Here is a 12667-nt window from a genome sequence, read left to right on the forward strand (position 1 = left end):
CCCCGAACCTCTGGTGTCCACCAGCGGGTACGGGGGTTGCCACCACGACTGGCACCGGCCACCTTACGACCACAGCTAGCAACAGCCGCCTCGACAATCGCAGAGTGGAACAAGGCCCACTCGGACTCAATGTCCCCCACTGCTCTCGGGACGTGGTCAAAGCTCTGCCGGAGGTGGGAGTTGAAGACCGTCTTGACAGGTTCTTCTGCCAGGCGTTCCCAGCAGACCCTCACTATGCGTTTGGGTCTGCCAGGTCTACGCGGCATGTTCCCTTGCCATCTGATCCAACTCACCACCAGGTGGTGATCAGTTGACAGCTCCGCCCCTCTCTTCACTCGGGTGTCCAAAACATACGGTCGCAGGTCAGATGATACGACTACAAAATCTATCATCGACCTGTGACCTAGGCTGCCCTGGTACCAAGTGTACCGGTGGGCATCCTTATGTTCGAACATGGTGTTCGTTATGGCCAAACTGCGGCTTGCACAGAAGTCCAATAACAAAACACCGCTCGAGTTCTGATCAGGTGGGCCGTTCCTCCCAATCACACCCCTCCAGGTCAAGCTGTCATTGCCCACGTGAGCATTGAAGTCCCCCAGCAGGACAATGGAGTCCCCTGATGGAGCACTATCTAGCACTCGTCCCAGGGACTCCAAAAAGGGTGGGTACTCTGAACTGATATTTGGCCCATAAGCACAAACAACAGTCAGGACCCGTTCCCCGACCCGAAGGCGCAAGGAAGCTACCCTCTTGTCCCCCGGGGTAAACCCCAACACACAGGCAGAGAGTTTCGGGGCTAACAAAAAGCCAACCCCAGCCCTCCGCCTCTCACCCGGAGCAACTCCAGCAAAGTAGAGTGTCCAACCCCTCTCCAGGTCTCGGGTTCCAGAGCCAATGCAATGTGTCGAGGTGAGTCCGACTATATCTAGCTGGTACCGCTCAACCTCTGCCACAAGCTCCGGCTCCTTCCCCGCCAGCGAGGTGACGTTCCATGTCCCAAAAACTAGTTTCCTTGTCCGGGGATTGGACCGCCAAGGCTCCCGCCTTGGTCTGCCACCCGATTCACATTGCACCGGACCCTTCATGTTCCTCCTGCGGGTGGTGGGTCCACAGTTGGACGAGCCCATGTATCCGGTTCGGGCTGGGCCCGGCCGGGCCCCATGGGCGAAAGCCCGGCCACCAGGCGCTCGCTCACGGGCCCCAACCCCAGGCCTGGCTCCAGGGTGGGACCCCGGTAACCCTCCGGGCCGGGTACTCCGACTCTTCGTTTTCACCACCATGAAAGTTTATTATTCGGAACATAGAACAACAGTTAGTTACATTTTACACATTTTAGATGTTTGTTCTATGGAGTGTGACAGACATTTCTGGAAGAGACATTTAAAGTGGTACTTCACTGAAAAAACATTTTTAAATTATTACATCTGATTATAATCTCTTGAGTTTTTCATGCGACTGAACATGTAAATAGTCTCCTACACCTTTCTCCTGCATAAGCTTCTGACAGAAAGTAGACTAAGTCTCTTGGATTAGAACACCCTGACAAATCTACATCACACACTGTCACAGAACATTCATGGACTCACCCATCTTGACTCATGATGGAGAAGGCTGTTGTTGGTTTAACGTCCAGGAAACAGCAGAGTACGTCTCGGCTCATAGAAGCTAACCGTTAGCATTGGCAACTTCACCACACAGTAGAACTCCTTCAGGATTGTGTTATTTGTGGAGATAAAACATCAATGTCAGAGAGAAAACTGAGTAACTAGAGCTGCATTGTTGTTAGACAATATGATGTATAAATATTAGGAAAAAAAGACTCCAAACTTGCCGTCTGAAGCTCCCCTCTGATCTGGCAATCTTCTAGATCCTGAAACAGACACACCAGGGCTTTTTGTACTCAGAATACAAATTAGAAGACATTCATCCGTACTAGAGGCCTCTGCAAATGTATTAAAATATAAGTAAAGTATGTATTTAAATAAACTTTTCCCGACATGTCTGCTCTCTGAGACACAACTACCACCAGCTCTTTGGAAGCTACACTTGTTTCATGCTAAATCCTTTTTAAAACAGGAAAACTCTTAGAAAATCACATGCTCTTAGTCATAAATGTGTATGGCTTTTCATTAAACACACATTCAACTTGACTCAAAATTGGGCTAACTGTACACTGAGAAAATCAGCCTTTGCAAAGCATGTTCAATTCAATGGTGGGTTTGGGTCAGAAGATTTCCTTGTTGTCTGAACCAGTGTTTCCCAATCCTGGTCCTCAGGGCACACTGTCCTGCATGTTTTCCGTGTTGCCCTTTTAAACACCAGTGTTTACCTGCTGCCACACACCTGACTTAAATCAGGCATCTGCAGCACTTGATGTACTCCTGAGGATCCAAAGTAAATCAGGTGTGCTGAAGCAGAGACATGGAAGACATGTAGGGCAGTGTGCCCTGAGGACCAGCGTTGGGAAACATTGGCCTGAACCACCTACCACCAGGTAGCTCTACCACATGATCCATTTTCTTAACCTCATCTATCACTGGTCATTATAGTATGGCTGATTAATGTATTTCTTTCATTTGCTCTGGCTCTGGTAGGACATGAGTCTTCCAGAATATATAACTTGATGTAAAACTCATCCTCTCTGCACGTATCGTTTGTTCCACACTTAATGTACTAATTACAGCTATAACTCAGTAAATCAAAGGGACAGTTAAACATTTCCCTCTATTAATTTATCTTTAAAAGGAACTAAGATTTAAACTATTCATCTCCAGAAGTCAACAGCTTCTGGTTCTTGTGTTTCTCAGCAGTTTTTCTTTGAAGTTTCATACTGGAGTTACACAGAATCCAGTCCGTTTTAGTATCAGAGGTAAAGTTGGGTCAAACAGGGGGGAAAAAAACCTCCCACAGATCTGCTGACGAGCCTCTTGATGGTTCTGGACTGATTCTCTTGGCTTTTAAATGTAAAAACCAGACTGTCTTCATGTGTTACTGGCTCCGTCTAAAGACCTGTGTGTGGTCCGAGACAAATTAAATCAGTGGTTTAAGCAGTCAGATGTCCTAATCACATTTTTATTTGCTTGTTAATTCTGTTTAAAGAATAGCGACACAAGAATGATGAAAAACTACAGAGAAATCAAGAATCTAGACGAAAGTTATACCCAAAGTTTGGTGGACAAACAAACAGCGAGTCTCTTGTTTTCTACTTTGTTTCATTGGTTAGATGTGGAAAGTAAGACTCTACAGGGGATAAAAAGTGAGCTGACGCTGGATAAATCTGGTCAGTACCACCTGGAAAACACCACCTTGGACTACCAGAAGCTTACAGATAAGGAAATCCTCAGGGTGACTGGACCTCTCGGGGCAGACTTCACTATCAAAGTAAGAGCTGACAACAGCACATATTTACACCTTCATTCTGATAAAGACTGATAATTTAAAGTTGCATGTTAAAACAACTCTTAGTGATTCCATCAGAGGGTTTAACAACCATGAAGACATATTTTCTTCTCAGTACTGTGTCAACATTTACTTTACCTCACCTACTCCAATGATCTAAACTAATCACGAGTCCAATTGGGAACCAGTGTTAGTTTTAGATCATGGCTTTGACAAGGGTCTATGCTAATGACCAAAACAGACAGCTGCTTCCTCCTAAATCAAATGTGAATTTTGTGTTAAACAAAACTCGACTGCTGAATAGCTTGTTATTCAACCCGTCTTGTGTTTCCTGGTTTCTAAGTTTTGTCCCCAAACAGAAAATTTTTTCTTGTACTTTCTAAAGTTTACTTGAAAAAAACAACAACAAAAAAAACAATAAGAAATTCTAAAGGTCTTTATATTTTTTATTTCTGTAGACTTTTGCTGCTTTTTCTACTTATTTTCAGGACAACACCTGGCAGTTTTCATAGGGAGGTTTTTCTCTTGCTTGTTATAGAAATGTTCAACATCGGCTTTATTATTTTTTTTAACCAATATGTGATATACTGATATAGTCTAACTATTTCTGATACTGGTATATCTTTAACTAACATCACATTTCTCCTATCATACACATTTACACTTAAAAAATTATCTGTTAAACATAAAATATATCATATATTATATTCAAAATGCAGTGGTGGATAAGGTGCCTCCCTCTCTTGACATGAAGGGAGAAATGAAAATCTAAAAAGTAAACTACAATATTTAGTCATATATTTACCATAAATATGTCAGTTTCGTATGTTAGTATGCACATACGTGCAATCAGAAGTATTTACTCATCATTTTGACCAGTTGTGTCTCATTTAACAGTGAAATTTCTCCACCAGACTCACTAATATTGCTTCTGGGATGCTGGGAAAAGCGCCCTGGAGTTGCAGTTAAACAGCTAATCGTGTTTGGTTGCTAGGAAGCCCTTGAGAATTTTTGGCCAATCAACATCACTGACTTTATTGCCTCTGGTGCGCTGTCGGACAGTGCCCTTGCTACAGAAAGTGGCTAGCTACATGCTAGACCCCCCTCTCCTGCTGTGAGAGAGACATATGTGCACAGTATTTAAAAGTTGTGCTATTAAAAAAACAAAAACTGATACCGATAATTTCCAATATTACATTTTAATGCCATTATCAGCTGATAATAATGAGGGGCTGATAATATCAGATATCTCTTGTTTAAGTCAGACAACGCTGGCCCTGTAAATCCTTCTGACATAAAAAAGACTCCTAAACTCAAGGGGTGAACATCAGATAACAGACATTTTGGAAAAAAAAAAATATATATATATATATATATATATATATTAAATTGGACCAATACTTGCATTTTTTTCAAAAACACTTTGTTCATTTATATATGAGATTCTATTTAAAAACACCCAAAATAACATTATAATTGGATTTTAGCATCAGCAAGGTGATTTTAAAAGAGCTGTTAACTTCATTCTAATGGACGATAAACCTGCCGGGTTATGTTTCAGGTTCTGGACATAAAAGGGTAAAATAAACAGCCAAAGTCTAACAAAAGAAAAACTTTCCTAAAGCCTCCAGAAAGACCAATCATCAAGACTATTTTAAAAGAAATTAATAAAGTCCAACTCACTCAAAGAAAAACATAGAAACTCTCCTATGGAGGTTTAAAACATTTGCACAGCATGTCTCCTTCATTTGGAGAGGGAGTAATTATTGGAGTGCAATGCATAAAAATGCATCTCATACCTGAAGTTTATGATTATATATTGGCCAGATAATAAAGAGCTAATAGAGCTTTATGAATCAGCTGTAAAGCTTGTGTTCACAACTGACACTTGAATTAGTTTTGATGTATTTTGTGTCAAAACGGTTGTTTCAATAATGTTTTAATGTTGTGACATGGTAGCGATAACTCACACAGGATCCCATCAGTTAAGTCCGACCTTTCAGCTGGAGTTTCAGCAGTTTCATTCATAGTGTTATTTTTTTCTGCTGTAAAGAGCCTTTCCACACCAGATAAAGCTCTCATTGATGAACTCCAGCTGAACCTCTCCGTGTTAAGCAGGGTACTGAGCAGATCTGGTTTCTTATGTTTAGATTTTAAGATATCGGAGCATGTGTGAGCCACTGCAGTCTGAAATTTAAATGACTCCTGTGTCTACTTCCTCAGCACGAGGGATGACTTGTGTTTAAGCACTGTGGTAAAGGGGTCCAAAAACAGCAGTTAACCTGCTTTGATGAAGTAAAGTCTTCGCAAAAAGGGCTTTTTTAGGTAAATCTGTTCTACTTTTGGATTGCATTCAGTGGCCTAGATTATTTTTAAATTGGTTACCTCTTTTGATAAAGTTTCAAACTAAGCTCATGTATGAGTGTTGAGTAAAGGTGACGTCATTAAAGTAACACGTTACTCGCAGAGCGTTTCGCTGCCCTGCATTGTCCGGGCTGCATCTGTTGACATACTTGCTCCTGCACGACACTGCACTGCATGTAGTACTGGAGTATTCCACTAGAGGTGCACTACAGAACTCGGACTGGAAAAAGAACTAAGTATGTGGAGTACACCCAAAACAAACATGGCATAGAATCCATTTTAAGTTTCTAAAATGCTGTATTCTACACAGTCTACCACATTTTTGAAACTTTGATAAAGATGCAACAGTCTTTCCTCACTAGAAGAGACTTTTCCCGACATCCTGCCCTTTTTTAATTATAATGTATGATTTATTTATTTTGATGGTTGTAGGACTCTGACTATTTTCAATGCTCGATAAATTTGCTAAATCACCAAATTGTAGAGCAGACCTTGGGTGTTTGGTTGGCATTGCTGTTTGAGGAGAAAAAAAGTATTTGTTGGGGCTTTGAGAATTAAACAAAGGATAAAAATTTGGGTCAGCACTTTAATTTGATGTCTACTCAAAACCATCCACCATCGGGTTGTTCTATGACAGTAGGCGCTGTAACGGCAACAGGCGGAGGAGTGGTTCAGTGCAGCTGCATGTCTGGTAATATTGTGTAGAATCGTGTGGAATTACTGGAATAATGACATTTGATCGAGAGTTTTGTGAATAACAAACAATTTCCGTGGAATGTGTTTGAATCACGGCCGGCTTTAGTGGGACCGATCTGTGCGCAACCAAACTTTTCTGTCACTGACGGGAAGCCACGGACAGCTGACAGCTGTCAAAATGAGAACATTTGCTGCAGTGTCCCTGCTGCTGCTTCTGCTGCTCTGGTTTATGTTGGGACCTCTGCTCGCATTTGAAGCGAGTCATGGCCATGAAACACTGCGCTATAATCGGGAGGATCTTCTACTTCTACGGGAGGCGGATTACCTGGTTCCAGCGGGTCTGCAGGACTGGGCAGAGTTTATGTTGCGCACACAACAAACCGGGAGTGTGACGAGGAGGACTGGCAGGAAGAGGAAGAGAGGCAGGAGAGGTGGAGTGCGGCAGAGACTGAAATATCTCTGTCGTTCTCAAAAAGTCCCCCACTACCCTCTATCCTGCTTGCTAATGTCCGGTCCCTCTGAAATAAACTGGAAGAGTTGCATGCAAATGTAGCGTGTCAGTGGGCGTACCAAAACGCAGGGCTGCTCTGTGTCACCGAGACATGGCTGGCTAACACCATCGCAGATTCACAGCTCTCCCTCAGTGGCTTGGGGACGCCAGTATGCCTGGACCGAGACACCGGGAGCAGTAAGAAAAGACATAGAGGCGGGTTCTGTATGTACATCAATCAGGCGTGGAGCAGAACAGCCACTGTAACCGACTCTATCTATACAACAGACCCAAGTATCTCCCCCACGAGTTTTGTCAGCTCACCCTAGTGCTTGTTTATGTCCCCCCATTGGGTAATGTGACGCGTGCATCAGAGACGATCGCATCATGTGTTCAAAAGCTGGAAGACGCCTCCCCCAACTCACCCGTGTTTGTCCTTGGGGACTTCAATGCCTGTAGACTGAATAAAACTACCAACCTACCACCAGTATGTCACCTGTGCCACCAGAGGCGATAAAACAATCGACCTCTGCTATGGCAATATCAAGGACTCATCAGAGCCTACAGAAAACCAACCACTCAGCACCGCAGACCATAATATTATCCACCTAGTCCCAGCATATCGCACCAAGCTACAGAGGGTGTTGTGAAAAAGCACATCCAACAGTGGAATAGTGAGGTGCAGGACACTATTCAGGGTTGTTTTGATTGTACTCTGTGGGAGGAGCTGACCACAGGCAACACCTTAGAGGAAGCTACAGATGTAATAACATCTTACATCTCCTTTTGTGTTGACATGCTGGTTCCCAAGATGACAATTTAAGTGTATTCAGTTAATAAACCCTGGATCACTAAATCACTTAAAACTACTCTGAATTAAATGAAAGTAGCTTTTAACTCATGGAACAGACTAGAGGGTAAACTTATTCAAAACTAGCTGAACAAGGAAATCAAAGCGGCTAAAAGGGTCTTTAAAGACAGGGTGGAGAAGCTTTTTAACCACGGTAGAGCCAGGGATGCTTGGCAGGGGGTCAAAACCCTGGCTGGGCTCCCTTCTAGAGTGACATCTTCTGTGCTTCCTGCAGAGGTGTGCGTTCGCATGGCAGACAACTTCAATAACTTTTTCTGCAGGTTTGATCAACGTGACTTTACACTTGAGGTAGGACCTCTCCCCGACCCGGAGTTGGCAAGCCACCCTTTTCCGGTCGAGAACCATGGTCTCAGATTTGGAGGTGCTGATCCTCATCCCAGCCGCTTCACACTCGGCCGCGAACCTACCCAGCAAGAGCTGAAGGTCAGAGCTGGATGAAGCTAGGAGGACCACATCATCCGCAAAAAGCAGAGACGAGATTCTCCTGCCACCAAACTCGACACACCCCACACCACGGCTGCGCCTAGAAATTCTGTCCATAAAGGTAATGAACAGAACCGGTGACAAAGGGCAGCCCTGGCGGAGTCCAACCCTCACCGGGAACTAGGGGTTGCATGACTTAATTTTTTAAAAAGTCGACAGTCAAGTAATGAAAATCGAGTCGACTTCGACTAGTCGTTGATGACGTCATACACCTGAAGCGGGGGGGGTCGGTAGGTCCGCTGGAGTTTTTGACAATTAAAATTGCGCCCAAATCGAAAGAAAGAAATTTCTAAGTTAACACGTTTCTTTTAACAACGGTAGTTTCTGCATCCTACTTCAGTCCTCTCCCCTCCCCCTGCGCAGCAGCCGCAAACTCACTGATGCGCCTGCAGCCTCTCGGAGTTCCTGCTGCTCTAAACATTAAAATAATTATTCATTTTCTGTTCCTCACTCCTGATTACCTTCAATGGTGTCTGTTTGTTGCAACAGCAGGTACAAAAACTAACTTGTTTTTATTTGTCTATTTTTCTGTCCTGTCTGTTTATTATCTTCCTGCATCTCCTCTCAATCCTAAAGAGAAACTGCTACCTGTGTTCATATATATTCACCTCATGAGTTACCTTTGAACTGCAGTTCTAAAAGATCTACCGACCACAAAAACAGCAGAGTGCCGCTGCTCGCCGGCCGACTACAATGGGACCGTTTTTGCTGCGGAGTTCGTGCCGGAGCGGAGCGGAGATAGTGGAATCTTGGGGGTGCGTCACCGGAGAACAAAACAGGTGATGTGCCTCGCTCCGCAGCAGCGAAACGCATCAAGCACAAATAACAGAAAGCATTAAAGGAAATAAGCCGACATGAACGATCGCGTGTTTCATTTGTTTTTGAGGTGGTGACACCTGATTTGGCGGTGCTCAGGACGCAGATGTCTGGAGCACGTCAACGATCAGAGCTTTGCATGCGGAAACTGGTTAAGATTAGGATGGGGGTGAGGGGAAGGTAAAATTGCAAGAGGGAAAAGGTCACAGTTTGGTTAAATGTCTGTTTTACCGCTGGTGTCAGTACCGACACTCTGGCACAGTGCGTCGCCTCCGCCTCCCGACGCGGGGGCTCATCACCTGCTGGAGGACTGCATCTTGTCAGTCATTATCACGTGACAGCGACTAGTCGATGACAGGCATAAAAAGTCACTACAGAGCCGTGAAGTCGACTAGTCGACTAGTTCATACAACCCCTACCGGGAACAGGTCCGACTTACTACCGGCTATGCGGACCAAACTCAGGCTCCTCTGGTAAAGGGACTGAATGGCCCTCAACAGAAAGCCACCCACCCCATACTCCTGGAGCGTCCCCCACAGGGTGCCCCTGGGGACACGGTCATAAGCCTTCTCCAAATCCACAAAACACGTGTGGATTGGTTGGGCAAACTCCCATGCCCCCTCCATCACCCTTGCAAGGGTATAGAGCTGGTCCACAGTTCCACGGCCAGGACGAAAACCACATTGCTCCTCCTCAATCTGAGATTCAACTATCGATCGGACCCTCCTCTCCAGTACCTTGGAGTAGACCTTTCCAGGGAGGCTGAGGAGTGTAATCCCCCTATAGTTGGAACACACTATAAGTATCTCGGGGTCTTGTTCACGAGTGAGGGTAGGAGGGATCGGGAGATCGACAGGCGGATTGGTTCGGCGTCTGCAGTGATGCGGACGCTGAGCCGATCTGTCATGGTGAAGAGGGAGCTGAGCCAGCAAGCCAGGCTCTCGATTTACCGGTCGATCTACGTCCCAATCCTCACCTATGGTCATGAGCTTTGGGTAATGACCGAAAGAACGAGATCTCGGATACAAGCGGCCGAAATGAGTTTCCCCCGTAGGGTGGCTGGGCTCAGCCTTAGAGATAGGGTGAGGAGCTCGGATATTTGGGAGAGACTCGGAGTAGAACCGCTGCTCCTCTGGATCGAAAGGAGCCACTTGAGGTGGTTTGGGCATCTGGTCAGGATGCCTCCTGGTCGCCTCCCTGGGGAGGTGTTTCGGGCATGTCCTGCCGGCAGAAGGCCCCCGGGTCGACCCAGGACACGTTGGAGAGGTTACATCTCCAATCTGGTCCGGGAACGCCTTGGGGTCCTGCCGGAGGAGCTGGTGGAGAGGATGGTCTGGAGCTCCCTAGTTGGGATTCTGCCCCCGCGACCCGGACCCTGATAAGTGGGGGAAGACGAAGACGACGAGACGATGACTTGGAATGGAGGAAACAGAACTCCTAAAAGCTATAAAGTGTAATTTTCTGATGTGTTAAAAAGCACACAGCTAGTTCATGCTGCACTGTAAAATAACAAGCTGGACACTTGGTTAATTCATCTGAGAAAGTTCAGTCATTTCCATTATGAACTCTTCAATATGAATGAGAGCCAGAAGACTTTAATCAAAAGTGTCTAAAATGTACTGTTTTCTAAATGTTGAAATATCTTTGATCAGATTGCTATAAGAGCACCGAAAGGAGAGAACAGACTAGTGTTTATGAAAGCAGGAGACAAATCCTTCTAGGATTTACTTTAAAGCGATTAAACATGCTTAGAAGCCAAAATGAATTAAAACATATAACCCACACCCTGTTGAAAGAGTGTTTTCTCTTACCACACAAAATGAAATGATTGAAGTCGTTATTTCTGTTTGAAGAAAAAGAGTCAGGGTGTGTTGTAACAAATGTGATGAGATGGGAAAATAATGTGAAGTTGATGCCTCGCTGGTGTTGAATTTTGGGTAATTAGGTTTGATTACGCCTCAGATCGTGAGAATCGAGCTATCACCGATGTGTTATTTGAGACCAGAAAAACTTCAGTGTTGTTTCCTCTCCTCACAGTTTAGAAACTGAAACTGGCTTCTACTCTGAAGAAAATTATGTATCTGTCAGCTTACAGGTAAAATAAAATCATCTCCAAGATCATTGCAGTGACATTAACAATGCATTTGACTTTTAAAAATGAAATTTACTTCTTAAAATAAAAAGTTCTGTAATTTTTTAGAGCAGGTAGCTAGAATCTAATACCAGTCTCATCAAGATTTTAAACACATCTGTGGCTGCAAAACCTTTGTGCAACTACTCTGCTCAGTCACTAATTTTAACAACTTGCAGGAATCTTGGAAGATTTAGTTGCAATTTTTTGAAAACAATTGTAACGATAACTATAGATTTATATCTATATTTCAAATGTGGTGTAGATTTAGCTTGTTTATAATCTTATATTAATTAATCGGGGCACCACCAGTTTTCGGAACTGGACCGTTGGATTTAATATCTATATCTTCGCAATGTAATCAGTCTCAGAGTTAACACCACTAATTAATCTAAAGGATACATTCTTGACAGAATGTGCCGATTATTCCCTAGAATTGCTAGACAATGATCCGGCGTTATTTACGTTTTGTGAGTTTATTACAAACATCAGTTGTGACAATTGACAAAGAGAACCAAACGCAGCTTATTGTTTCATGCATGAGAATAAGTAAGTGAATAAACCCAAAGCTTTATGGCAGTGCGACGACATTACTAGTCTGTAATAAAAGTGGAAATTTGGTGACACATTGGATTATAGTAAATATCTGGAATAATCTCTGAAAGGAGAACAAAGTGTGTGTGTGTGTGTGTGTGTGTGTGTGTGTGTGTGTGTGTGTGTGTGTGTGTGTGTGTGTGTGTGTGTGTGTGTGTGTGTGTGTGTGTGTGTGTGTGTGTGTGTGTGTGTGTGTGTGTGTGTGTGTGTGGTTCCTATGGGTATAAGAATGCAGGAGTGTGTGTGTTTGTGTGGCTCGTTATGGCAGAAGAAGGAAGGGGATCTTGGGTGCTAAATGTGAATTTGGGATCGAAATAAAACACGCCACAAAAGAAATGTAATAATCTGAATTTGCGAATCGGCTTATGGCAGAAAACCAGCCAGATAGAGATGCTCACAGACCTTTTTCCGTCGCCGGAAGGGTAGCCAGCGGCTGCCACAGCCTGGGGTCCTGGCTCGTGCCGGGGCCTTTTTTGGATTAGATGGCGCTGGCTCCCTGGTCGGTCAACATCGGTCATGGAAGGGAGTGTGTGGCCCTCATCAGTCTTGGCTTGACCCTTAGGTTCCTCCAGCTGCACCCAAACGTGCAATTCAGACCGCGAGTCCGAATTATTCAAACGAGATCAAATAAGAGAAACTGTTCGAAATTGGGTTTAACTCTTAATGTGAGGACTCGACCGGACCGCGCCGTTTTCCGGTTTCATGTAGAAAGTTAAAACAAAACAAAATGGAGCTCTGAGTTTACTGTAACTTTTGAGAGCTAATGGCTTGCATAAGGCATCTTTCTTCTATGTTCTGCCACCACAAGGTCTGAGCTCTGATT

The 12667-nt window shown here is 44.3% G+C and overlaps 1 protein-coding gene across 5 annotated transcripts in view; it reads left to right on the top strand.

The window, feature by feature from the left end:
* Positions 1 to 12667, top strand: part of adamtsl3 (ADAMTS-like 3) — a 193177-nt gene that overhangs the window by 157245 nt on the left and 23265 nt on the right. For all 5 annotated transcript variants that reach the window (XM_015946509.3, XM_015946510.3, XM_054747523.2 and 2 more), the window contains one exon: positions 3224 to 3381. In XM_015946509.3, coding sequence (XP_015801995.3) covers positions 3224 to 3381 — 158 coding nt within the window. The remainder of the gene's footprint in view (positions 1 to 3223; positions 3382 to 12667) is intronic.

Source organism: Nothobranchius furzeri, chromosome 2 (genome assembly GCF_043380555.1).
Source record: "Nothobranchius furzeri strain GRZ-AD chromosome 2, NfurGRZ-RIMD1, whole genome shotgun sequence".
Taxonomy (NCBI): Eukaryota; Metazoa; Chordata; class Actinopteri; order Cyprinodontiformes; family Nothobranchiidae; genus Nothobranchius; species Nothobranchius furzeri.